This window comes from Lepidochelys kempii, chromosome 1, assembly GCF_965140285.1.
Source record: "Lepidochelys kempii isolate rLepKem1 chromosome 1, rLepKem1.hap1, whole genome shotgun sequence".
NCBI classification, from domain to species: Eukaryota; Metazoa; Chordata; order Testudines; family Cheloniidae; genus Lepidochelys; species Lepidochelys kempii.
This window is the reverse complement of record NC_136380.1, coordinates 81,672,435-81,700,214: the sequence shown is the minus strand read 5'-3', so window position 1 is coordinate 81,700,214 and position 27,780 is coordinate 81,672,435. Positions and strand designations below refer to the sequence as shown.

General features: G+C 42.9%; 1 protein-coding gene across 14 annotated transcripts in view; it reads left to right on the top strand.

Moving 5' to 3' along the window:
• Positions 1–27,780, top strand: part of MYCBP2 (MYC binding protein 2) — a 414,963-nt gene that overhangs the window by 131,313 nt on the left and 255,870 nt on the right. For all 14 annotated transcript variants that reach the window (XM_073347171.2, XM_073347218.2, XM_073347180.2 and 11 more), the window contains 4 exons: positions 5,373–5,490; positions 6,633–6,837; positions 7,218–7,371; positions 15,176–15,348. In XM_073347171.2, the coding sequence (XP_073203272.1) occupies positions 5,373–5,490; positions 6,633–6,837; positions 7,218–7,371; positions 15,176–15,348 (650 nt within the window). The remainder of the gene's footprint in view (positions 1–5,372; positions 5,491–6,632; positions 6,838–7,217; positions 7,372–15,175; positions 15,349–27,780) is intronic.

The window sequence follows — 27,780 nt, the reverse complement described above, 5'->3', positions numbered from 1 at the left end:
TTCATAAATGATCTGGAGGATGGTGTGGATTGCACTCTCAGCAAATTTGCGGATGATACTAAACTAGGAGGAGTGGTAGATACGCTGGAGGGCAGGGATAGGATACAGAGGGACCTAGGCAAATTGGAGGATTGGGCCAAAAGAACTCTGATGAGGTTCAATAAGGATAAGTGCAGAGTCCTGCACTTAGGACGAAAGAACCCAATGCACCGCTACAGACTAGGGACCGAATGGCTAGGCAGCAGTTCTGCAGAAAAGGACCTGGGGTGACAGTGGATGAGAAGCTGGATATGAGTCAGCAGTGTGCCCTTGTTGCCAAGAAGGCCAATGGCATTTTGGGATGTATAAGTAGGGGCATAGCGAGCAGATCGAGGGACGTGATCGTCCCCCTCTATTCGACATTGGTGAGGCCTCATCTGGAGTACTGTGTCCAGTTTTGGGCCCCACACTACAAGAAGGATGTGGATAAATTGGAGAGAGTACAGCAAAGGGCAACAAAAATGATTAGGGGTCTGGAACACATGAGTTATGAGGAGAGGCTGAGGGAACTGGGATTGTTTAGTCTATGGAAGAGAAGAATGAGGGGGGATTTGATAGCTGCTTTCAACTACCTGAGAGGTGGTTCCAGAGAGGTTGGTTCTAGACTATTCTCAGTGGTAGAAGAGGACAGGACAAGGAGTAATGGTCTCAAGTTGCAGTGGGGGAGGTTTAGGTTGGATATTAGGAAAAACTTTTTCACTATGAGGGTGGTGAAACACTGGAATGCGTTACCTAGGGAGGTGGTAGAATCTCCTTCCTTAGAAGTTTTTAAGTTCAGGCTTGACAAAGCCCTGGCTGGGATGATTTAACTGGCGATTGGTCCTGCTTTGAGCAGGGGGTTGGACTAGATGACCTCCTGAGGTCCCTTCCAACCCTGATATTCTATGATTCTGTGATTCTATAGGAGTGACATAAATAGGGCAGGACTTCCTTAAGCTCTGCTAAAAATTTTAGAAAATGTCTCCTGTGCATATGCAAAATCTGTCAGCTGTTTTCAACTTTATTTTCCTCTAGAATAAGCTAAAAGCATTTAGTCTTCAAAGAACTGTTCACACGAAGGTCTAAATGTTGTGTTGCTGTGTCTTTTTTTAAAAAAAAATGGTTACAGGAATTTTGATCTGTGGAAAAGTGGTTCCCTCTATTACCAGTTACTCAAAAAAATAGCAGGAAGGGACTTTGCTCAGACTTTTTAAGAACAAACAGTGCCTGCCTTCTGGCAGTTAGCAACCAGGGAAAATTTCAGTCCCCAAAGTATTTCAGAAACTTTAGTTTAAGAAAACTGTCATACAATTCAAAGTGTTTAGCTTTTTCTTTGGTTTGAAAATTTCTATACATTGTCTGGGCCCAAAGATGAAATGTTTTTGAAAGTTATTGCAGACTCCCTTCATGCATTTTGGTTTTCCAGACATATTAAGACTGCAGTGGATAAAGATTTCAGTGCCAAAAAATCTGCCAACCTTGTGAGTTCCACAAGGTAAAAATATGTGCTGAAATCCTTATGCCCTTAAGAACTTCAGTAAAGAAACTTCTACATATTATTATGTTTCTTACAATAGTTCCTAAAGACCAACCAAGAATGAGGTCCCATTGTGCTAGGCACTGTACAAACACAGAGTAGTAGGTAGTCCTTGCTCTGAAGAGCATACTATCGAAATAGACAAGATAGACACAGCGTGGGGGAAAAGATATAACACACAAACAAAGTGAACAATGTGATGGCAGCAAACGTTGTGCTTCACGGTTTGCGGTTTTTTGGATAGGCTTATGAGACGATAAGCTAAATGGAAAACGTTTGCAGGGAAGCTAGGTGAGGGGGACAGGACAGGAGAGGAAGAGGGTAAGAAGAGTATGTATGGTTGTGGAAGCACATATTAAAGTCAGAGACAATTTAGACTACATCCTTGAAGTGCTTTGCCAGTATACAGTAACTCCTCGGTTAACGTAGTTATGTTCCTGAAAAATGCTACTTTAAGTGAAATGATGTTAAGCGACTCCAATTTCCCCATAAGAATTAATGTAAATGAGGGGGTTAGGTTCCAGGGAAATTTTTTTGGTCAGACTAATATATGTATTTATACACACACACACATACACACAGTATAAGTTTTAAACAAGCAATTTAATACTGTACACACCAAGGATGATTGTGAAGCTTGGTTGAGGTGGTGAAGTCAGAGGGTGAGATATTTCCCAGGGAATGCCTTACTGCTAAATGATGAACTAGCACTCGGCTGAGCCCTCATGGGTTATCCCATTGTTATTAATGTAGCCTTAAAGTCTACAAGGCAGCACGAATGGAGGGAGGGGAGACAGCATGGCAGAGAGAGACTGACACACACACCGTGTGAGAGAGAGACGTGCATTGCCCCTTTAAGTACGCTGACCCCACTCTAAGTCTTTTTAAGTAGATCAGCAAGTTGCGACAGGTTTCAGAGTAGCAGTCTGTTTCCGCAAAAAGAAAAGGAGTACTTGTGGCACCTTAGATACTAACACATTTATGTGAGCATAAGCTTTCCAGAGCTACAGCTCACTTCATCGGATGCATGCAGTGGAAAATACAGTTGAGACAGCAGCTCTTGCCAGGAAGCTCCCTCCCTCCTGAGCCCTGTTGTGTCTCCTCCCTTCCCCCCGCTCTGTGGAGATGGGGTGCAGGAGTGGGAGAGATGGGGACACAGTGACAATAACGCCCCTCTTTCCCGCCCTCCCTTGCACAGCAAGCAGGAGGCTCCTGGGAGCAGCACACGGCAGTGGGGGGTGGGACAGCTAAGCTGCCTGGCAATTGATAGCCTGCTGGGCAGCTGCCACACAGGGAACTTAAGGAGCGGGGAGTTGATAGGGGGGCTGCCAGTGCACCCTGGTTCCAAGCCCCCACCAGCTAGCTCCAATGGGCTGCTCTTCCTGCAAGCAATGGACAAAGCAGGCGACTGCCAAACCACGTTATAAGGGAGTATTGTGCAACTTTAAACAAGCATGTTCCCTAATTGGTCAGCAACATAATAACAAAACAACATTAACCGGGATGACTTTAATTGAGGGGTTACTGTATTCTACCAGAAAAGTGCTCCTAATGTGGATGCTGCTTATACTGGCAAAACTAGGCTTTTGCTGGTATAGCTTATTCCAGTCCTCCTGAGCCAAATAAGATTAAGTAGCAAAAGTGCAGTAATATAAGTTATCATTTTAAACAAAAGTCTGTAAATAAAGTCAAAGGACTTGTCTACATGTAAAAGTTTTGTGGCACCCCTACGCACTTCTCCCCAGTGTGATCACAGTTATACCAACGTAAAGGCAGTTATAACAGTGCAGTTTATACCAGTTCCAGAACAGAAATAAGCTATGCCAGTATAAGGTGCATTATACCAGCATAACTTAGTCTAAATTAGGGCTCAGCAAAAAAGTCACATCTCTGACAGTTATATCAGTAACATTTTTAAGTGTAGACCAGCCCAAAGTTCTCATAGTAATGCCAAATCTGCCATACTGTCAATGTGTAAGTATATAATATTTTATTCCTCCTTTAATGTTAAAGTGCCTGGTGCTCAAAGGTGCAGAGCACCTCAGGATCGAGCCCTAAATGTGTAATTTAATATATTTACTGTTTGTTTTGTTGTATGTATACCATAAAATATACAGGATTGTGCAGAGATATTGTTCCTATAAGCTCCTCACTTAATTTTCCCTTGTTTTCAGTGTTTCAAATTCTAGCCTTAACATCACATTAACTCACTAAATGCTTTATATTTATATAATAAAACTAAATTTCCCTCATTTTTGTTTCTGATTATCATCAGAATATCTGGTGTTTTAGTACTTTAACTATTTTAGAATGATAACCTTTGTGCAGAGGGAACCATGTCTGTCCAAATGAGCATATTGCTGACCAATAAGAACTGAGTTTTCTACAGCATCTTAAATAATGTAACGTGCCAAAGTACATTTCACTTGTACATTACCGCTTTTACCCTTGGCTTCAGATTTTCTTTCCTTCATTATATATCTTTGTGTATTTTTCCTGTTATATTCAGTGTCCTTCCTTACCTTGTATTCTCTTTATATCTTCTCTCATTTTTTTCATGCCTAATCTATCCATTGTCCTTCCCTCTAGTCATCAGGGATTCTCTACACATGGGTTTCAGAGTAGCAGCCGTGTTAGTCTATATCCGCAAAAAGAACAGAAGTACTTGTGGCACCTTAGAGACTAACAAATTTATTAGAGTATAAGCTTTCGTGGGCTACAGCCCACTTCATCCGATGCATAGAATGGAACATGCACACGCACCTTGGAAGTTACCATACAAACTGTGAGAGGCTAATTAGTTAAGATGAGCTATTATCAGCAGGAGAAAAAGCTTTTGTAGTGATAATTAAGATGGCCCATTTAGACAGTTGACAAGAAGGTGTGAGGATACTTAACATCGGGTTATTCAGAAATAGGTAAAAGAAAAGGAGTACTTGTGGCACCTTAGAGACTAACCAATTTATTTGAGCATGAGCTTTTGTGAGCTACAGCTCACTGTAGCTCACGAAAGCTCATGCTCAAATAAATTGGTTAGTCTCTAAGGTGCCACAAGTACTCCTTTTCTTTTTGCGAATACAGACTAACACGGCTGTTACTCTGAAACCTATCAGAAATAGCTGTTCCACTTTAAATTTAGACCCTACCTTAATCTGAAACAATTTGCAAGTGTAGGCAAGCACTTAGGCCATGATCCAAAGCCCATTGAAGTCAGTGTTGACTTATCAGGCCTTTAACTTGCTCACCTCAGTGTTTTGGGGTTTTTTTTCTTTCTCACCTCTCAATCTCACTGCTTCTTTTCTCATCTATCACTTCAGAGTTTCCCCCCCACTCACCACTACTGTCCTTTCCCTCAGATACACTCACTACTTCCACTCCAATTGCTGAGGGACAGGTAGAGGGACTTTGGTGTTTTTCTTAAACATATCTGTATTTGGGAGGCGCACAGAAGACTTTTCAGGTCTTCTGGTGAGATTATTCTTTCTAGTATCTATGGACTTTTGGGGAAAGAGGGATGGTCTAATGCCTTTCCCTTCATTTGAGAGATGCAGAACCAGGATCTTCTCTCCCCCTCTGCCCCTCCCTAGACAGCTGGGGTAGAGTGTCATCCAGTTGTATTGCCTGCCATGCTTGGGACTGGAATACTAGCCAAATATTCAGTTGCATGGTAATACAACTAGTATTCCAGATAGTGTCTGACAAATGACAATAACAATATTACTTTGTGATCAACTGCACATTTACTAACATTAATACTGCATGTGTTAAATGTTGCATGAAGATGCACTGATACTGGTGTGGTTTTATTTTGACATAGGGGGTGTCCCACTCTGGTGCAGGCATTACCAGGTCCTAGCACACAAGTTACTGCGGGAAGCAACCATACAGCCATTCTCTTAATGGATGGACAGGTCTTCACATTTGGAAGTTTCTCTGTAAGGAAACATTTCTTTTTACTTTTGGAAATAAGTGTACAATATATAGATAAAAAACTAGAGTTACCGTAAATAGTTTTTAGAAAGATTTTTCACAGTTGCACACATTTGCATATACCTAACTTATGTCTGTGTACATTAAGTGTTTGTGTGTCTTTATTTTAAATCTGGTTAGAAAAGCATGAAAACCTGTGAAAATTTCCTGCTGTTCCTTATTTATTAGTAAGTGGGTCCCATATCAAATTTACATGGTTTACAGGGGGAACTGTTTTTTTTTCCCTTCTAATTGGCATTAATGTCAAAACTATCTTCAAACTAACGTGGTGGGATTTCATGGCATCTGTAGAATATTTCTTCTACATGAGAAGATAATGCAGTGAGAAGGTGGTTAATATTGTTCAGAGCACTCCTGGCTTACATCAGAGCTTCTGCTTGGGCTGCATGGGAAGTTGTGGGAGGCAGCTAGGGAGGCAGTACCTTCTGTTTCCTCACACCAATGGTAGGGCTGATTCAAACTCTTAAGGTTAAAAATTGTAGGATGTAGCTCACATTCATAACTTTGCCAGACACTAAAAATCATCAGTTGAATAGAGGCTCTGGATTTAGGGCTTATTACAACAATCTGCAACCCACTAACAACAAGCTCCCCCCTCCCCAGCTGCTTACTCTCCTCTTCATTCTCTCCCTATGACTGGTGTGGTGTTAACAAGCCACTTCATCTTGAATGGTCCCTTGAAATATTTAATTACTTATGCTAAACAATCTGTTCAAACCTTGCATTTAGCAGCCATATTTTGAGTTAGTTTCCCAGACTTGAAGAAGAGCTCTGTATAAACTCAAAAACGTGTGTCTCTCAGTAACTGATGTTGGGCCAATAAAAGATAATACCTCACCCCAGGAGTGCTGGAACTCCCTAAAAGTGTGGGGGAAAGGGGGGAGGGGTCAGTGGTGCCTGACCTGTGGCCCCACCCCCTGTGCCGCCCCTTCCCCCGAGGCCACATGCCACAGTTTGATGGCATTATGAAGTAAACTTTAAATGGGTCATCTTTTTCCAATTTTCCATTTTGTATATTGAAACTGCTATTTTATCCATCTGAAACTATTGTTGCTAGTATTTACTAATTACTGAATTCTTGCTTTAGAAGGGACAGCTTGGCAGACCAATTTTGGATATGCCATACTGGAATGCAAAGCCAGCATCCATGCCTAATATTGGATCTAAATATGGACGCAAAGCTACTTGGATTGGAGCAAGTGGAGATCAGACTTTTCTTCGGATTGATGAAGCTCTCATTAACTCTCATGTTCTAGCTACGTCAGAGATCTTTGCAAGCAGGCATATAATAGGTAAGAGCTCTTCAACAGTATTGTAAATTAGTTCATTTAACATACATTTAGTGAAGGGACTTGAAACATTACAGTGCAAGCAGTGGAGGTAATAAGTAAAAAATGCAAATTGAGTAAACTCTTACCTTATGACACTCCATTTTACTTTTAAGGTATTTATATTGTATGTGGTATCCTAATTAACTTACAAATGTAATTTTATTATTAATAAAAATCCTCCAAGGTACTCTTAAATTTTTAATGTTCCAGCGCAGTTAAAAAATCTCGTCACACCTATGAAATATTGTACTATGAGTGAACTTTCCTTATAGTAGTAGTAGTATTACTTCAGAGATGGAGGCTAGCATGTGACAGATGGACTATTTGTCTATTTTTTCCAGGTTTGGTCCCTGCTTCTATGTCAGAACCGCCTCCGTTTAAATGTCTTCTGATAAATAAAGTAGATGGGAGTTGCAAGACATTTAATGATTCTGAACAGGAGGATCTTCAAGGGTTTGGAGTATGTCTGGATCCTGTTTATGATGTTATTTGGAGGCAAGTGTGGTTTGTAGTCACAGAAAGGGGGCATCAGTATAGAAATAAGATTGAATTTATTAGAACAATTTTGGGTAGCATCATCTGCTCACATAGGTTCAACTGTCATTTCTCTTACCTATCGTAAGAAGACATCTGTTCGGTCTCCTTTGTATCTGTTGCCAGGGCTGTTGTTTCTCCCTGGCTCCAAAGCGTGTGTTGTCATGCCCCTCTTTTCAAGGAGGTTTATTTCTTTAAACAGAGGTTATCAAACAAACAGAAAACAGTCTCAGCTCAGTCCTTGGCCCCAGGCTTCAGGGTCAGCCCTCCCAGAGGTCTCTAGCACACCTGCTCCTGGCAGCTTCCCAGCCTTAATCAGCTTCGCTCCCATCCTGGAACAGCAGCCACAGGTCTGCTTCCCTGAGCCTATTGGCCCCTTGCTCTAGGGACGCACAATAGGAGCTAACTGCACTCCAGTGTGGCTTTTCCTCCCCAGGCTTAGCTCGCTCTATCCATTCCTCTCCACGGCTCAGCCTATCTGTCTTTCCTCCCTCCAGCTGCCTGTTAGCAGCCCTTTTTAGGTTCAGGTGTAGGCTAGCACTCTTTAATTAACTGAATTGGACTTACCTGCTCCAGTTCAGGGGAACTGGCTCAGTCTATCCACAGCAACCAGCTACTCTGTGACAAACTCTATCTCTGTTTTTCTTCTTCGATGGCTGGCTGTCCACTTAAGCTCAACCTCCATGGCCGAAACAGAGCTGCTTCTTTTTCCTCCTGAATTCTCTTCACATCAGTTGATCTCTGTTATTTTCAACAACTCCTCCAGGCTCAAAATATTCGGTAATCTTAAATTCCTCCATCTGTGTTCCTTTCATTGTGTTCAAGCCATATTCAGATTTTACTGTTTGTTCCTCCACAACGTATCGTGTATCTGAATCTTCTTGTCTTGCCCAACAGTTAAACCGCTTGTTTATGTCTTAATCACTCGATTCAGTTACTGTAGGATCTTCCTCAGCAGTCTCACTGATTGGAGTTTGAACTGATAGGAAGGGGGAAGAAGTGGTACTCTTCTAAGCTCTGCATACTTGAGACATAAAAATAAGAGGACATTCCAAATAGATTATAGCTCTTCCTTTGAGTGCCTGTGTATGTTCCCACTCATAGAATGCTCCAACCAGTGCAGCCTGAATGGTAGGATTCTACTAGCAGTAACCATTGGAGTGTCTGTGTGGCTTGGTCCCTCTGCGTGCTTCCCTCACCCCTCCCCGCCGGATGTTTTAGGGTTTAAAAGTTGCATGGAGTTCCACCACCTCAATTCCTTCCACCATGATCAGCTGGACGGTTACACTGTTACTGCGTGATCCTTATGGAGTAGTAGCTAGGTAGTTTGTATTGGTTAGTTGTTACCTAAGTGCTTATAGTTATATATTATTAGAGGTAGGTAGCTAAAGGATAACATGTTGGATCAGAAGTTAACAAGCCTGGATTCAAAAGATGGTTCTCGTGACCGGCAGTATTCTCAGCATCAGATGCACATATCAGATGCTTGGCATGTTTGGGGGAAGATCATTCTCCCTCTGAATATCCAATCATGCATGAAGAAGGACTAAGAGTGAGAGAGATGAAATAGGCTCCAGTCAGTTTTATTGCAGGAAGCACTGACCGTGGCAGCAGATTCTCAGAGAGGGTTGTAGTTCCGATCAGTTCAGCTGGGGAATAAAAACAGATTCAGCTTCTATGTCAGATGCAAGATATGACATAGTTAAGGATCCAAAAAAGAAAAGTTTTGGATCAGTGATAAACTCTGTTCCCATAGCTGTCCCATTTCAGAAAGAATCGGTTGCAGTACCAAAAAATGTGCAGATCTCCTTGGTGTCAGCCTCAATACAAAGAACCAGTCTGAGAGTAGCATTTACAAGGACAGAATCTCATTATAGAGCCAGGATCTGACTTAAAATCTCAGCTCAGAGTTGGGAGTTGTCCTTGTACAGATCTGACAATATCACATCTGGAGGAGCCTGTTCTCATGGTGAGATCTAAGGATCCAGTTAAAAGAACTGATGAGGATTTGTTAACTAGCACAATACTGTTAAAGTGGTAGTTCATCATATGGATCCATCTGTGGCTCCATTGACAGTTGAGCCTGGTATTGCTTCTTAGGACACATCACTTGGGTTGCTGCAAGCAGTCAAAGTGACTGCTTTTCTGAGAGTCGGCAAAGAACAGGAAAAGATCAGGAGCACTGTGCTGCTGCATTCTATTAAGATCCCTTCATGATCCCTGGAGAAGAACTTCTCTCTGCTCTCCATTTCAAGGAGGTATTGTCTCAAGTCCTGTCTGAGCCTCGAGTGATTTGGAGCTTGAAGAGAAATACAGATCACAGATTAGAACCAGGAAAAAAAAAAAAATCAGTTCAGTGCAGGATCTGCAGGCACAGAGATATTTCCAGCTCAATCTATCCATGGGGGTTTTGGCCTGAGTGGCAGATACCTCCTTTAGTAAGATGGTCTCACTGGCCATTTCAGGCACCTTTTAGGAAGGTGTGAGGACAGACTTTCAGCAAGACTATATCAGGAGGACATTCAGTTATTGAATCCAAGGGATAAGGACCAGCCAGTACAGCTTCCTCAGAAGAAGTCACCTAAGGAAATTGGTAAAATATGAGGACGAGCTGGAGCTAGAAGATTCTGATTCAGAATTAAGGGATGTGTCTTCTCCAAATGGAAATGTGGAGGACATCTCAGTATTATCACCATCAGAAGATGGCATAGCCTTTCAAGAATTAGTATCTCGAATGTCAAAGATGCTAGATATTCCTTCTGTTTTTGTGTAGGAATCATCACATCCTCTCTGATATTTTGGGGCCAGTGGTTAGATAACTAATCATATTTCCCTTGTTATGAAATATGTCAACCACACAGCTTCTCTGTAAAGTTGATATGTCAGTTCCCTGAAGAAGGACTTGCTATGTTTCATACTTGCGAGCCTCCTAATTCACGAGTGGCATTTCACAGATCAAAAAGTGCCCAAGCTCACTGCTCCATCGGATGACGAAGGGAAGAGACTGGATGTGTTAGGAAGAAGTATGTTTTCTTCAGAGAAAATCAGCATATGCATATCCAACTATGAAGCTGTCATGGCTAAGAGACCAATACCATTTCTGGAGCAAAATATCCTTTTTTTAATGTGCTTCTAGAGGAACACCAAAGATTATCAAATGCTATTTTGACTGAAGGACTGAATGTTGCTAAGCAACAGTTGACTGTGGCTTTGAATCTTCAGACATTTCAGCAAGATCAGTAGCTTTGGCTGTGTCACTAAAGAGAGACACCTGGTTAAGATTGGTGGGACTCCCTCATGAGACAGAAATGAGGCTCTTGGACCTTCCATTTGAAGGAGAACGTCTGTTTAGTGTTCAGACTAAAGAGGTACCTGAGAGCATGAAAAATGTAAGATATGCTAGATCTTTTGGTTTCCTTAAATAGGGAAGAAATTATATTCTACTTCATTAAACAGGTATCAAAGGCAATATCCACATTTTTTGTCTCCTTCACATCATTACAGGTACCAGAGAAGGGCATATCATTTTCATCCGAAACATACAGCATCAACATCAATAGAGGAAGAAAGTTAAACCTCGTAATAATAAAGGGAAACTTTTGTCATTTTCATCTTCTGCATTGCCTCTGATGGATCAGATTTAACATAATGACACAGAGCTTCAAGTCAGCCCGTATGGGCATTCTTTAATCCACAGTTTGGGGATTAGTTGTCCCATTTTTTTTAGCAGTGGGAGTTAATATCATTGGACAGATGGATATTAGAAGCTCTTTTATATGGTTACACAATTCAGTTCAGAACCTCTCCCCCCAACAACCCACCCACTTCCTATTTGGGGAGAGATCAGTCATCTTGATTTGCTAAAAAAGGATTTCCAATCTCTACTATAGTTAGATGCAGTAGAGGTAGTTCCATGAGATCACAGAGGGAAGGGATATGGATTTAAGGAAATTAAACACTTTTATATAAAGGAACTTCACTTCTGCATGTTGTCTCTAACACCTTCTCTTTCCCTCCAGGATTGTTTTGCAGCTCTGATCTTAAAAGACCCATACTTCCACATTTCTGTAAACCATGTCACTGAAATTTTCCTGTTTCATTGTTGGAGACGACCATTTTTCAATACAAGACCCTCCTGTTTGGGTTATCTGCAACACCCAGGGCATTTACAAAATGCCTGCCTGTTGTGGCAGTATACCTAAGAAGGCAGGGGATGTATCTATACCTGTACCTAGATGATTTGCTAATAAGGGTCATCTAGGGAAGAGATCTTGTAAATTAAATATATTCATTAGTTGTCAGTCTGCGATTACAGATAAACTGTGAAAAGCCATGTCTAAACCCTATTTAAAGGGTTCCTTGTTTAGGAGCCATAGTAGATTCAACTGTGAAGAGTGCTGTTCTCCCAGAGGGGAGAGAGATCAACATAAAAAGACACATGTATTTCCTCTGCCCCTTACTGAGACAATTGATTCTTTACATACTTCAGTTGCTGGGTCTGCTAGCATCAACCACAGCAGTGACTCCTTATGCTAGTCTTCAGATGAGGTCTTCAACACTAGTTAGCAAAGAATTACAAACCAGGTTTAGACAGTATTTCCACATCAGGTGTATCATCATTTAATGTGGTAGACAAACAATCAAAATGCAATGAAAGATGTACTTTTTCACTCTCTTACATCATCAGTAATACTGACCATGGATACATCTACCCTAGGATGTGGAGCCCATCAGATCAGTGAATTGTTGATCAGAGATCATTGTTCATCAAAGAAACTTACACATCCAATATTTTAGAACTGAGAACAATCAGACGAGCTCTAATGTATTTTCTACCTCAGCTCAAAAACAAAGCAATTCTGTTAGTAATAGACTATATGACAGCATTATATCTGTGAAATTATGTATCTGAACCTTTGGTCCCTTCACTTGACTACGCAGGGAATAGATCTTTAGATAAGCTAGAAGAAAGGCTTTCATTAGAAGTACAGAATAGACTGTTTTAGTCTAGAAAAGAATCCACACAAGTGCTATAGTCTTCAATGGAAGAGGTTTTTATTGTGGATTTCCATGTATAACACGGATCCTTATATGGCACCAATTAATTATGTATTTGAATATTTATTGTATTTAAAACATGTCTTTTTTTTATCTTCAGTTAAGGTTAATCTCTCAGCCATATCAGCATAGCATGTACCTGTAGAGGGAAAATCAGTTTTTGCTAATGAGATGCAGTTAAGAGGTTTTGAAAAAGCCTTAATAATTTGTATCTTTCAGTACGAACTCCTGTGCTCTCTTGGAATCTGAATGTATTACAACACAATTAATGGAATCTCCCTTTGAACCCATTCTTTTTCATTTGTCTGTTAAAAAAAAAAAAGTTTTTGATAGCAATCACTTCTGCCACATGCATAAGTAAATTACATGCATTAATGACTGATCTACCATTCGCTATTTTTCATGAGGATAAAGTCGTCCTTTGCACTCACTCTAAATTTTTACCAAAAAAAAATTCTGATTTTCACATAAATCAGTCTATAATTTTACCAGTCATCTTTCACAAACCCCGTACTCATGATGGGGATGCTAAATTACACGTGTTATATGTGAAGAAAGTGTTGTCTTTTTATTTAGACAGGACTACAGCATTTAGACAGTCTTCCAAAATGTTCATAGCTTGCTGACCAAAAAACAAGAGAAAAGCTGTTTATATACAGAATCTCTCTAGATGGGTTAGATTTTATGAAGCATATAAATTGAAGGGATTATCCATTCCTCAAGGCAGCAGAACTCATTCATCTAAATCAAAGGCAGTGTGTATGGCTTTCTCTAGATATAACTCTCTGGTGAAGATATGTACAGTAGCAACCCATAGTTGTGTTCACACTTTTAGTAATCATTGTTCTTTAGACTTGGAATCTAGATCTGATGCAAAGTTTGGCAAGGCAGTCATGTACTCCTTGTTTAACTAGAATGCCTCTTGGTCAGAGTACTTGTTAATGCATCCCATAGGTAGGAATACGCAGTGGACATTCACAGGAAGAAATGGAGTTGACTTACCTGTAACTGAGATTCTTCAAGATGAACTCTGGATAGTCACACTCCCCACCCACCTTTCCCCGCTACCTCAGAGTCCTACTTACCAGAGGGCTGAGGGTTGCAATTGAATGAACTGAGGTGGTGGGTCATCACGCTCCTTTTAAACTCTTGCCCTAGAACTCAAGAGTTCAGTAGGGGTAGGGAGGAGAGTGCAAGGGAGCTGCACGGATGCTTCAACAGCTATTGCTGGTAGAATTTTACCATTTGGACTGCACCAGTCAGAGCATCCCATGAGTGTGAATATGCAGAGTCCATATTGAAGAACCTCGGTTACAGGTAACTAACCTTCATATATTTAGAATATGACAATGTGGACTTTGATGGGCTCTTCAGGATAGACTTCCCTTCATCAGAGTTCAGATACACCTATGAACAGAGATGAGTTAAGACAATAGGTATATGCTTAAGGCTCTACGATGACATCAGAATCGCAGCTTTCATTTAGAGAGAAGTTTCTAGCCATCAAGATTGTGAAGAAAATCTTGAAAATATGAGTCAAGTGGAAGTGTTGCATAAATTTCTGCCTGAGTCAAAAAATCTATAGGAAGGACAAGCAGTAGCAGCTATAGAGCCAGGGAGGAAGCCAGTTAGCCCGCGTTTGTTTAGAAGGGATGCAGTCTGATTAGGGGGCAGGGCTTGAAAGGCCATCTGGGCTCTTCAGGACTGGATCCTTTTCATAGGGCCTTAGATGCCCTGCTGAAATCTGTGGGATCTGTTTAGATGACCTGCTTGGATCTATGGGATCTACTTTCCCTTCATGTGGCTTTTATATGCTCTTAGGGCTTTGTTTGTTTCCACCTACCCTTTTATCTTCATGAATCGGATGAAGAGGAAAAAGATGCTGTAGGTCTTCAAAATATGATTGTTCTTTCCTTACTAACATGCTTTGATGAGCAGTGAAATAATTTCAGTGTCAATTTTAACTGTCATCATTGGGATACCATTGATAACAAATACTTCTCACTCATTTCATTCCCTTTCTACATCTTACTCCATGCTGCTCCTACACATAGAAGGTTCTTATAATCCATTGCTAAGTTACTGTGTTCAGATCATTCTCCCTTTAAAAAAAAACAAACCAAAAACCTCGTGATATGGGTTATCCACAAGAAGGTACTGTCTGTTGGAAAAAAAAAAAAAGCAAAAATATATTTTGACCCCTCAACCCCATGATTTACATGCGTCAAAACTGCATAGCCTCATGACTTTCAGTTGAAACCCTTGCTGTTCTTTGCCTCATCCCCTACTGTTTTGGTACTGTCACTTGTTGTATTGCATCTATTATTAGATTTTAAGCTCCTGAAGTCAGCAACCATTTTAATGTCTCTTGTTAGCTCTGAGATATGCTTAGAATATTTTCTGGATTTTCTGTAATTTAAATAATCTAATGTAGTTTGAATTTAAGGTTATTAAGAATGTTTGGGGCTATTGTTATATTTTGTAATAAATAGTGGTTATCTTGCATAACATGTATTTCATTGGTACAGTAGATTACAATCCTAATATTCCCTACTAGTCAGAACTATCATAAAGTAGTTTTCAGTAGATATTAAAATAGTTTAGCAAGTTTAGATATTAAAATAGGTTCAGTTAGTTTTTTGTTATGTTAAATTTAATTTTTTTGCTACATTGAAATCTTTTTTTTAACCTTGTGTTTTTGGGTCAGGTTTCGACCAAATACTAGAGAACTGTGGAGTTACAATGCCGTTGTTGCTGATTCCAGGCTTCCCTCAGCTCCAGACATGCAATCGCGATGTAGTATTCTAAGCCCGGAACTTGCTCTTCCGACAGGATCCAAAGCTCTAACCACCAGGTCTCATGCAGCTTTGCACATTCTAGGTATAAATTTATGGTTGATGAATCAGAAAGCTGAAAAGTAATAGTAAACGCACTCTGCTGTGTGTGTGTGTGTGTTGTTTTTGAGTAGTGTCCCCAGGGGTTTTCCACTTCAGGTGTGTTTACACCCCATACACCTGAGAGCAGAGGTTTTTTTTGTATTAGTGCTCGTTCGACTTGCATATATGCCCTACGATCCTCATGCCCTGCACAGAGGCTATATAGGGCTGCATGGTAGAATTGCTCTCAGTTCCTTCTCATCCACCTCAGCCTGAGACAGAGTATTAGTATGCCTTTCTATTCAAAAATAGTCTGTTAGCCTCTGTCTCTCATTTCTATTTATTTTGTTTCAGAGGAATTGGTCTCAAAAGTTCTGCTCTGGGTTTAAGGGCAGGGCTAGGAAGAATCGTGAGATAAGACTTAGACTCTTAACAATGGAGCATTCTCCCCATCCAGCCTCAGATCTAGGCCAGGATGCCCATCCAGTTACCTCAGACATTGACCTGGGAGTGAACATTGTGCCCCTTTGACTTCAGCACGTTCACCAGCATCTGTTGGAGGTAAATCCTCAGAGAAGACCTAAAAAAGGAGAGCCCATTCTCCTCAGAAGGAGCTTACTCTGAAGTCTCTGTCTCCTCCAACTAAGACTGTTTCAGAGACCTTACGTCCTGCTCTGGGTACTGTTGAGGCTCCAAGCACCATTCGTACTGACCTCATGTCTGGGCCTCTGGTCTCTTCTAAGAACAGAAACATCAAAAATGCTTTTGTACTGAGTCCGTCTGTACCACAGAAGCAGAGCTCAGCCGCAAAGGAGTTTAAGCACTCTTCTTCTATAAAAGGTAATACCTAGAATTCTTTTGGTACCATCTGTATCTGTGTTGCCCTCCAAAACAAAGACATCCTCAGTACTGGGTAAACGGCATGCATCTTATGCAATCTTGGTGCCCCTTAAAACATTCTTATCAGTATTGACTAATCTACCCGGAGGGCTCGAACAGCTTATGTCCTTGGAATTGACAGTGGAATATGACCCTGTACTTCAAACTTACCTAGTACCACAGGAATTCAGATATGCCAGAGATCTCCTTGTTTCGCATAAACTGGAGTCTCGCTCGTTAATGGTTGCCGAAATACTATCTGTGCTGGTGGAACTATGGTAATTGAAATTTGACCTTTCCCTGGTACTGCTCAATTCTCCAACATCTTCAGAGTGTGGTAGAAAGGCAGGACTTACATAAAACACGGACCCATGCACCCATGTCCTGCTTCGAGCACAAGTGGATGCCTCCCCAAAGTGTCATATGGATCTGCTCATTGGGCATAGTGGGATCCTTGGATGGCATATTGCCAGTAATTTTCACAGGCTCATAGTCTGTCTTGTAGGGTCTACGGAAGAATAAATCCGTCTACCCTGTCTATCCCGCCTCAGTTCTCTTACGGTCCAGAGTCCATTGAGAAACAGGAAGCTAGGAGAGATAAGAAAGTTATGCCTTAGACAAATATTTCTTCCTCCTCTACAGATGAGGCAGTTATTCTCTCCCCGACCTTCTACAACTGATGATTTCTGAGACTTCCAGGAGTTAATGAAACATATTGCATACTCCTTACAGATCCCCTTGGAGGAGGTCAAAGAGTCACAGCATAAACTCCTGGGTATCCTTCAGTAGTCTCCTTCTGCCCATGTTGCCCTTCCCACCAGTGAGGTTTGTGCTGGATCCTGCCAAGACCATCTGTCAGACACCGGCAACAATGCCACCAATGTGTAAATGGGCTGCTAAAAATATTACAGCCCGACTAAGGACTCTGAATTCTTGTTTACCCATCTTGCACCCAACTCCCTGTTTGTGGAGGGAGTGGTTGAATGTGGCAGGCAATACCATGCTAAAGCCATTCTGTACGATAAAGGTCAACAATGTCTTAATTGATTTGACTGCAAGGTCTACTCATCCACAATACTTCAATTTAGAATAGCAAATTGTCAGGCTGTCATGGCTATATACAACCATTCAAATTACACCAATTTCTCCATCTTTATTGAACATTTACCAACTAAACAGAGTGAGCAGTTTTAGGCTATAATTAGGGGCAACTGTTAGCCAGAACGACTTCTCAGGTCTCATTGGGATGCTGCAGCAGTGGTCATATGCACAGCATCCTGGCTTCAGCTTTTGGAATTTCCAAGGGAGGTCAAAAACATTGTTGAGGATTTTCCCTTCAATGGTTTCAAACTTTTTGTGGAATCCAAAGACAAATACTTGCATACCCTAAAACAGGGGTCAGCAACATTTGGCACGTGGCCCATCAGGGTAATCCACTAGCGGGCCACAAGATATTTTGCTTATGTTGACCGTCCGTGGGCATGGCCCCACACAGCTCTTAGTGGCCACAGTTCTCTGTTCCCGGCCAATGGGATCTGTGAGATGTGGCGGCCAGGACATCATTGTGGCCCGCCAGTGGAAAGGCTAATGTAGTGCCAATCTTTAAAAAAGGGAAGAAGGAGGATCCTGGGAACTATAGGCCAGTCAGCCTCACCTCAGTCCCCGGAAAAATCATGGAGCAGGTCCTCAAAGAGTCTATCCTGAAGCTCTTACACCAGAGGAAAGTGATCAGGAACAGTCAGCATGGATTCACCAAGGGAAGATCATGCCTGACTAATCTAATCGCTTTCTATGATGAGATTACTGGTTCTGTGGATGAAGGGAAAGCAGTGGATGTATTGTTTCTTGACTTTAGCAAAGCTTTTGACACGGTCTCCCACAGTATTCTTGTCAGCAAGTTAAAGTAGTATGGGCTGGATGAATGCACTATAAGGTGGGTAGAAAGTTGTCTAGATTATCAGGCTCAATGGTAGTGATCATTGGTAGTGTAGTGATCAATGGGTAGTGATCAATGGCTCCATGTCTAGTTGGCAGCTGGTATCAAGTGGAGTGCCCCAAGGATCGGTCCTGGGGCCGGTTTTGTTCAATACCTTCATAAATGATCTGGAGGATGGTGCGGATTGCACTCTCAGCAAATTTGCGGATGATACTAAACTAGGAGGAGTGGTAGATAGGGTGCGAGGTAGGGATAGGATACAGAGGGACCTAGACAAATTGGAGGATTGGGCCAAAAGAAATCTGATGAGGTTCAACAAGGATAAGTGCAGGGTCCTGCACTTAGGACGGAAGAATCCAATGCACCGCTACAGACTAGGGACCGAATGGCTAGGCAGCAGTTCTGTGGAAAAGGACCTGGGGTGACAGTGGATGAGGAGCTGGATATGAGTCAGCAGTGTGCCCTTGTTGCCAAGAAGGCCAATGGCATTTTGGGATGTATAAGTAGGGGCATAGCGAGCAGATCGAGGGACGTGATCGTCCCCCTCTATTCGACATTGGTGAGGCCTCATCTGGAGTACTGTGTCCAGTTTTGGGCCCCACACTACAAGAAGGATGTGGATAAATTGGAGAAAGTCCAGCGAAGGGCAACAAAAATGATTAGGGGTCTGGAACACATGAGTTATGAGGAGAGGCTGAGGGAACTGGGATTGTTTAGTCTATGGAAGAGAAGAATGAGGGGGATTTGATAGCTGCTTTCAACTATCTGAGAGGTGGTTCCAAAGAGGATGGTTCTAGACTATTCTCAGTGGTAGAAGATGACAGGACAAGGAGTAATGGTCTCAAGTTGCAGTGAGGGAGGTTTAGATTGGATATTAGGAAAAACTTTTTCACTATGAGGGTGGTGAAACACTGGAATGCATTACCTAGGGAGGTGGTAGAATCTCCTTCCTTAGAAGTTTTTAAGGTCAGGCTTGACAAAGCTCTGGCTGGGATGATTTAATTGGGGATTGGTCCTGCTTTGAGCAGGGAGTTGGACTAGATGACCTCCTGAGGTCCCTTCCAACCCTGATATTCTATGATTCTGTGATTACCTTGATGGGCCGTGTGCCAAAGGTTGCCAACCCCTGCCCTAAAGTATTCCAGAGCCACCTTGAGATCTCTTGGGATTTACACACTTGCGTACAAATTAAGGTTTAGTAGATCTCAGGAGATCCTGCCCCACATAATTTTCAGCTTTTCAGAGACCTTATGAAGCACTCATAAAGAAACTCTCTGTTTCTTCAGTGTCGACTACTTAAGTCCCATCAACATATAAACGGCAATTATGACAAGTTGGTCGTGGTCCTGAAACATCCCATAGAACTGAGCTGCATGTGCACCATTCTGCCGCCTCCCTCCTTTTTTGGAAACCACCTCTCCCGTTTTCAGTTTGCATGGGAGTTGATTTCATCAGACAGATGGTAGTTGCAAGATTAGGGTATTCCATCTGTTTTTACCTCCTTTTCCTCTTACCCACGCCTCTTCAGGGACCACTCTCATGAGTCTTTCTTAAGACAGAAAGTCGTTTCCCGTCTCTGCGTAGGTGCTGTAAAAATGTTCCAGCTCAGCACAGTGGGAAGGGCTTCTACTCCAACGATTTCCTGGCCCTGAAAAAGAATGGAGGATGGAGATCAATTTTAGATTTAAGACTCCTAAACAACTTTGTGAAATCAGAATGTTGACTGTTGCAGCAAAAATCCCATCCTTGGAACCGGGGGATTAGTTTTCGGCTCCTGAACTTCAGGACACCTATTTTCATATGTGATTCCTCCATTTTGCAAGCAATTTCTTTAGTTTCTGATAGGTCTGGATCACTGATAGTACTGAGTGCTCCCATTCAGCCTCATTTCTGCCCCAAGGATGTTTTCAAAGGTGTTAGCAATGGTCACAGAATTATACCCAGGCATTGGAAATAAGCTATTTCCATATCTTGATGACTGGCTATACAAGGGCCAATCTTACAATCAGGTTTGCCATTCTTATCGCAAAGAGTGGTCTCTGTTCCACAAGCTAGGGTTGCAGCTCAGTGTTGAGAAATCTACTTGGACTGCAGTTCAACAAATAGGGGCCTCCTTAGATGCAATATCATCCAGGCCTTACCTTTCTACAGTCAGATTCCTGGTGTTAATAGGTCTAATCTCAAAGATTCAAACCAACTGATACACATCACAAAGAAATTGTCTGCAATTGCTCGGACACATGGCAGCATGTACCTTTTTGATGCTTCGTGCAAGGCTACACCTTTGATATGTCCAGGGCTGGCTCAGAATTGTTTCTACAACTCAATTTGTGGCAAGTCGCAGTCAGGTTTTGTGCAGGAGTTCTTTCATTCAAACTCCTCCTTCCATCACCATAATGACAGAAGCATCACTGATAGACTGTGAAGCACATCTAGGGCCTGTACCACTCAGGCCAAATGATCAACCCAAGAGGCACTGTTGCACATCAACCACCTCAAGTTGAAGCAGTCAGGAATGCCTCTGTCTGTTTCCTAACTGTAATCAGAAACAAGTCTATAAGGCTCTTGACAGACAACACAGCCTGCATGTTCTATATCAATTGATGGGGAGGGGCCAGATTGCCTTCTCTTTGTGCTGAAGCAATAAAACTCAGGAACTGCTACTTAGACAACTGTGTACTAAAATCTGCTTCATCTTCAAGTAGTGTCCCTATCGGTATTACACTGTAGTTTATGCTTGCATCCTTGTGTTGCAGATCAGAGAACTTCGGTAGCACTGTCCATTATGCCCGCATATGCGCTCTCTCCTCATGTCCTGCCACAAGGCTAGTCAGCGCGTAGGGCTTATATATGCATTTATTTATTTCCATCCTTCTTTCTGGGGGTCCTTCCTTCCCCAGTGGCCTGTGCTCGGTTCTATGGGCATCAAGAAGTGCCTCGCCTGCAGTGAGGGTATCCCCATCACAGACACGCATTCACAGTGCATTTGTTGTCTCGGGGAAGGACACATTCCTCAAAGGTGCCCTTTCTGTCAGCAGCTTAGACCTCTGTCTCCCAAGGACAGAGAACTGAGGCCGAAGATTATATTCATGAAGGCAGCACTCAGACATTCTCTGGACCTGTGCCAAGAGTCTCCACACAGACATGAGTCTTCCCCACATCCCTCAACATCCAAGGGCTTTTGGGTAAAGAAATCTTCCGCCAACCTCTCTTGTAAGTCAAAAAAGAGAGTGTGAAGTCCCCAGAGTGAGCTGCGAGCTCGCTGCAAATTATCACCAACGTGCTTGGTAACCATGGTACCATCAGCACTGAGACAGGCCAAGCCTGGTACCCAAGGAAGCGTGGTACCCATGGCTCAAGGAAGACTACGGTAACAGGCACTGTTGATGTGCCCACAGACCTAGTGGGTATGGGCACAGAGTCAACGGCACCTAAGGAGAAGGACAGGACCAAACACTCAAAGGCACCACTGGTACACGATGTCCCATTGGTACTGACGCCTCATTCTGTACCTGAATGGCCAGTGTGAACAAGATTTGTCCCCCATAGCACCACTGTGGCACTGAGCTAGTCGGCACTGCTGGAATTCCGACACTCGAGGATCCTCGTGTAACTGACATGCCGAGTCTCTTCTCCTCGGCACTGGGACTTCTGCACCAAGTCTCTACCCAGCACAGTAATCTCCCCTACTGCCTTGCCATGTTCCCCTGCTTTCCAGTGCGGACTCAGATAGCAAACCAGAGGAGGGGATATCTCTGTACTACCCCCAAACCCTCTACGGGGCCCGATACCAGCAGGGCCCATGGGCATATCTTCAGATGGTCCACTGGTGCCATCCTCTTACGGCCATCCATAGGCATCACCACCCAAGTGTCCATACTGGGACCTCTGGGCTGCATACCACCCCCCATGCATCTTGGGATTCTAGTCCCACGTGTGAGCCCCTGAGACACACTTTCTTAGCCATGGTGTCCAGGACTTTGGAGGAAGTCAAGGATATGCACCACAAGCTCCTGGACATCCTTCATTCATCTTCCTCTTCAAAATTGTCCCTCCCTATCAATGAGGCCCTTCTCGACCCTGCGAGAACCATATGTCAGACTCCAGCGTCGGGTTGCACAGACTTGCAAGCAAGAAGACAAAAAATACTATATCCTTGCGAGAGAAACAGAGTTCCTCTTATCCCATCCTCCATCCAACTCTATTGTAGTGGATGCTGTCAATTCTCATGGCTGTCAACATCACATGAGGTCCACTCCCTACTATAGGGACTACCGTTTGGACTTATTTGGGAGGAGGATGTACTCCTCGGCCATGCTTCAGTTTCAGATCACCAGCTACCAAGCGCTTATAGCAAAATATGATTACGAGAATTAGTTGAAACTGAACAGTTTTACTGAGCAGCTGCCCAAGTCACGTCATGAACAGTTTCTCTGCAAAGAGCTCAATGCCCTCAAAGGGAAGATCTTGGATGATTGCCTGCACCTCCGTCGGGAAACCCAACAGGTTTCCCGAAGGAGTTGGGAGTTGATAGGCATGTCACATCACTACTGCCATTGAGATGGATCTGGCAGCAATATTGGTCAAGGGCAAACCATAGCATTGTCTTTGCTGCTAGCTGCCTTTCTTGGATGATGGCCTTAAATTGAACCGATTGATTCACCTTCTATCTCAAGCCTCACCGAGACAACAGAGAGGCTATATAACATACTCTAAATTTCAGAAGAGCCCTAGCTTTCTACCTGGGCAAGATGAAGGCCTTCAGGAAGTCCCCCAGACTTTTCCTGTCCTTTATGGGCTGGGCAATATCAGCCCAAAGGCTTTCAGAGCTATATTAGACAACGTTACCAAGTTTGCAATATGACCCCTCCAGATACCATTCATACATGCTCCACAAGGTCAATTTCCTCATCCATTGCCTTCTTCAAGAATGTCCCTGTCTCAGAGATCTGTAGAGCGGCGGCATGAGTACACACCTTCATCGAACATTATGTGATCACTGGAAGTTCTCTGCTTCTGCTGCCATCTTTGGCTCCACAGTGCTGTCATCTATAACTGACCTGACTCTGAAGTCCCTGCCCTCCAGAGGGGATACTGCTCAGGAGTCACCTACAGTGGAGCACCTATAGGGACACTACTTGAAGAAGACGTTACTTACCTTCTGCAGTAATGATGGTTCTTCAAGATGTGTGTGTCTCTGGATGCTCCACAATCTACCCTCCTCCCCTCTGTTTTGGAGTTCTTGGCAATGACTGTGGTAGAGAAGGAAGTGAGTGGAGTTAGCCTGTGCACGGTAACTACCCTTGTGGTGGGGCTCGAGGAGAGACAGTGAATATGTAGGCTTAACGGACACTGCTGCTGAAGTTGTTCGATCAGTACAGGGATGCAAACACACCTACAGTGGAGCATCCATAGGAGGACACGTCTCAAAGAACCATTGTTACTGCATAAGGTGAGTAACTACTTCTGCTTATTTCCCAGGTACGAAATACGATGGCCTATTATCTCAGCAGACACCTCTCCCAGGACTGAATGGGAGTTGGACTCTTGAATACTCAATCAAATATTTCTGAATTGGGGAGTTCTGGACATAGACCTCTTTGCCACTGTTACAAGAAATGCAGATGATTTTGTTGCAGGGCAGGAGAGGGTGATCAGGCCCTCACTCGTTGAGCCTCACTTTTTTGTTCCTTGAACGTGATGCCTTCTGTATGCATTTCCTCCACCACCCCGATTCTGAGGGTGATAAACAAAATCAAGCATGGCAAGGTTAAAATCATATTAATAGTTCACACATGGCCCAGACAGATCTGGTATCCTTACCTAATTCACCCAGCTGTTTGTCAAGCAGTCACTCTTCCATCCATTCTTCATCTCCTTTCTCAATATGCTGGATGAATGTTTCACTCCAACCTGAGGATTCTTCATCTCAGAGTTTGGCTCCTTGATGGACTACAGGCCTAGAGATTTCCTGTTTTGAGGTGGTACAACAGGTATTAATGAACAGTAGAAAGGAATCCACAAGATTCACTTACCTTCATGACTGGGAAAGATACAGCATTAGGTGTGATCAGAGATGTTCTCCACCTACTCACTCATCCTCTCGACTGTTTTGGACGACTTTCTAGAGTTAAAGACTGGATTATTCAGGTTCCATCAGGGTATACCAGACAGCCATAACAGCTTTTTGTTGCTTGATTGAGGGATTCAGTGTTTTGCTTATCCCACAACTGAGGTTGCTCAGAAGATTAGGTAATTTTCCCCCTCAAGGTTAAGGAACCCACTGCCAAGTATTTAAATGCCTTATGAATCCTCTCTCTGAGCTAATTGTTTCTTCTTCCCTCATTAATTTATCTATGAAAGCTGCCTTGTTGTGTCTATTACCTCTGCTCAAAGGGTTGAAGAAATAAGAGATCTAATGGTGGACCACATTTCCAGTATTTTTCAAGGACACAGTTTCTTTATTTCCACATTCAAAACTTTAACTTGAGTTTGTTGTCTGAGTTTCATATTAACCCAGTCATCCATCTTCTGATATTTTCCCCAAAACGTATTCAGTCCATTTCCCACCTTGGATGTTAGGAAGGCATCAGCCTTTTATCTGGGCAGAACAAAGTAATTTAGAAGCTCACCCAGTCTGTGTGTATCCATTGTGGGTTTGTCTAAAGGTTCAGCAGTTTCCACCCAAATGTTCTCCAGGTAAATTTCTGATTGTATTATATAGTGCTACAAATCTGCTGAAATTCACCCTCTTAAGATGTTAGCCCATTCTAGGTGGTCTCGCTCTACCTCTGTGATGCTGCTCAAACACGTTCCAGTTCTGGACATTTGCAAGGCTGTAACTTGGATGTCAGTACATACCTTTTCTAGAAATTGTGCAGTAGTCTAGTCTTCAAGATCAGATGCTGCCTTTGAAATACAGCCTTGTTGTCAGTCTTGGACGTGATTCCAAATCCCCCTCCTACTGTTGTGAATGCTGCGTGGTAGTCACCTGAAATGAAGCACCTATGGGGACACTACTCAAATAGGGAGAGGTTATTCACCCTTTGCAGTAACCGGGATTCTTTGTGATGTGTGTCACCATGAATGCTCCACTACAGTCTTTCCTTCTCCTCCTCTTCATAGTTTCCTTTGGGGACTTTGCGGTGGAGAAGGAACTGAGGGCAATTTGACTGCACAGGCCTTTGTAGCGTCAGTGCAGGGTACAAGGAAGCGTAGGGTGCATGTGCAGGTCAATTGGGGACTGCTACCAAAAAATTTTGATCAAAGGTACATTGGGTGTAAGCACATCTGAAGTTGAGCACCCATTGGCACACAAATCTCGAACTGCATTTACTGCACAGGGTGAGTAACCTTCCCTTCAGTTATAGCCTTCAGGCTGTTGGAAAACACTTATTTATTTATCTTTTGTGTCTTAGTACTATTATGGAGACAGAGTTATGGATAGAAGACCTCAATTTAAGAAACCAGTACTTAGTCTGGTGGCTTTCCAGGTTTTTTGTTTTGATTCCTTTTTTTCCAACATTTGTAGCCCCTTTGCCAAACATTAATGGTAATCAAATCAAATGGGTTTGTCCCCCTTTTCAGTCTTCCTGCCAATGCTATCAGGGCTTAGGCTATGGGTGAACTGCTTTAACGGTTAGAGTAGCAAATACAAAATGGTCTTGGAAATGTATTTAGTAGATTGTTCAAAAAACAGAATAAATGTTGTTTGTTGCAACCTTCCAAAGACAGGAACTCCCCCCCCCCCCGGGCAAATGGCTCTTCAGAAGTACCTTTAAGACCCAAGCGTAAAAGTTACCCTCTGTAGGATGTTGTAGCAGATTCCAGAGGAAGAGAGAGCTCTGTTTTTTTATATATACACAAATGCGAGCTGTGTGTGTGTTGTATATATCAGTTGTATGAGATAGGGCATGCTGACTGACAACTGTCTGATATGGAGAGTCTTAGAATGAAAGTTCACAGGTAAAATAGAATTTCCCCTTAATAGAAGGCTCTGTAATCTGGCGAACAAAAGGTATAACAATGTCCAGCTAGACACATTCAAACTGAAACTAAAGTGAGGATAACCATTTTTAACCATGAGGATAACCATTTGAACAACTTAACAAGGGATCTTTTTGTTCTCTATCACTTAAAACTTTCAAATAAAGATCAGATGTCTGTCTAAGAATATTCTCCAACTCAACCACAAGATATGGGCATGATGCTGGAATTACTAGGTGAAATTCTGTGGCTTGTGTTATACAGGTCAGACTGTATGACAGGGTGGCCAAACTGCAGCTTGTGAGCCACATACAGCTCTTTTACAGTTAAAAGTGCAGCTCGCGGGGCTTGCTGTCCCCGCCCCCTTCTCCTCATAACAGACTGGCTGGGAGGGGAGCTTGTGGTTTCTGCCCTCTGGTGGGGCTCAGGGCACACCTGTCCAGCCTTAATCTCCTCTTTTCCAAACTAACCATAACTGGTTCCTTCAGCCTTTACTCATATGGCTTGCATTCCATCCCTTTGATCATCTTTGTTGCTCACCTCTAGATCCTTTCCAATTTCTCTGCATCCTTTCTATACAGCTGTGACCAAAACTGGACACACTACTCCAGCTGTGGCCTAATCAGCACTGAGTAGAGCTGTACTATCACCTTCTGTGGCTTGTATGCTATGCCTCTGTTAATGCAACCCAAAATTGCATTTGCTTTTTTTTTTTGCAACAGCATTGCATTGTTGACTCATGCTGAAGTTGTGATCCATCACATCTCCCAGATCCTTTTCAGCAGTGCGGCTGCCAGGCCAATTATCCCCCCTTCCATATTTGTACATTTGGGTTTTCTTCCCCATGGTAATACTTACATGTCACATATCTGGTGTGCTTGGAGGAGTCTCACTTTCTGGCCCTATGTGTCATTTCGAAGACATTCACCCCTCAGACCTGCAGGGACTTGAGGCTACAGGCCTGTAAGTCCTCTGAGGCCCTGAAGCCAAGATATTTGCCCCCAGAACAGTCTCTTGTGCATATCCCTATATTTTGCTGACGTCCTTGCCTTCTGTGCCTATGAGACACTTGCAGGTATCAGAGTTGGCTGCAGGATCTGGGTTTATTTTCATTACCGACTGCCAGAGGCACTATCTCATGTCAGCATCTTGCAGCACCATACCCAAGAGAAGCCCCCATGACCTCACAGTGATGGCAACCTTGATGGCACCAGCTATTCTGGCACTTGCTCCTGCCTTGGTATCAGAACCACCCAGAAAAGGTATACTATCTGCTTCTGTGCCAGTGTCAACCCTATTTCTTAGCACTGACTTCTACTTCCACAAAACTTCTTCCAAAAATAAGGAGAAGAGGAAACATTTTGGCATGAGAGAACTTACCCACTTTTCTACACCAAGCATCCCAATTTGGGAGCCATTGCTGCCAAATCAATCTGTGTAGGATGAGTTGGCACTGATGTCAGAGGATCTCGATCTTCTTCCAGTATCCAGGACACTGTGTCTCCATGTCTTAGTACTTCTGGCAGGGATCCTGGTATCCTCTCTTGAAGACACAGCCCATTTCCCAGCCCTCTGGCCAGATTCTTCCAGTTTATGGAAGTAGTAAGGAACAGCCTTGGTGCGTTCTAAGGCAGG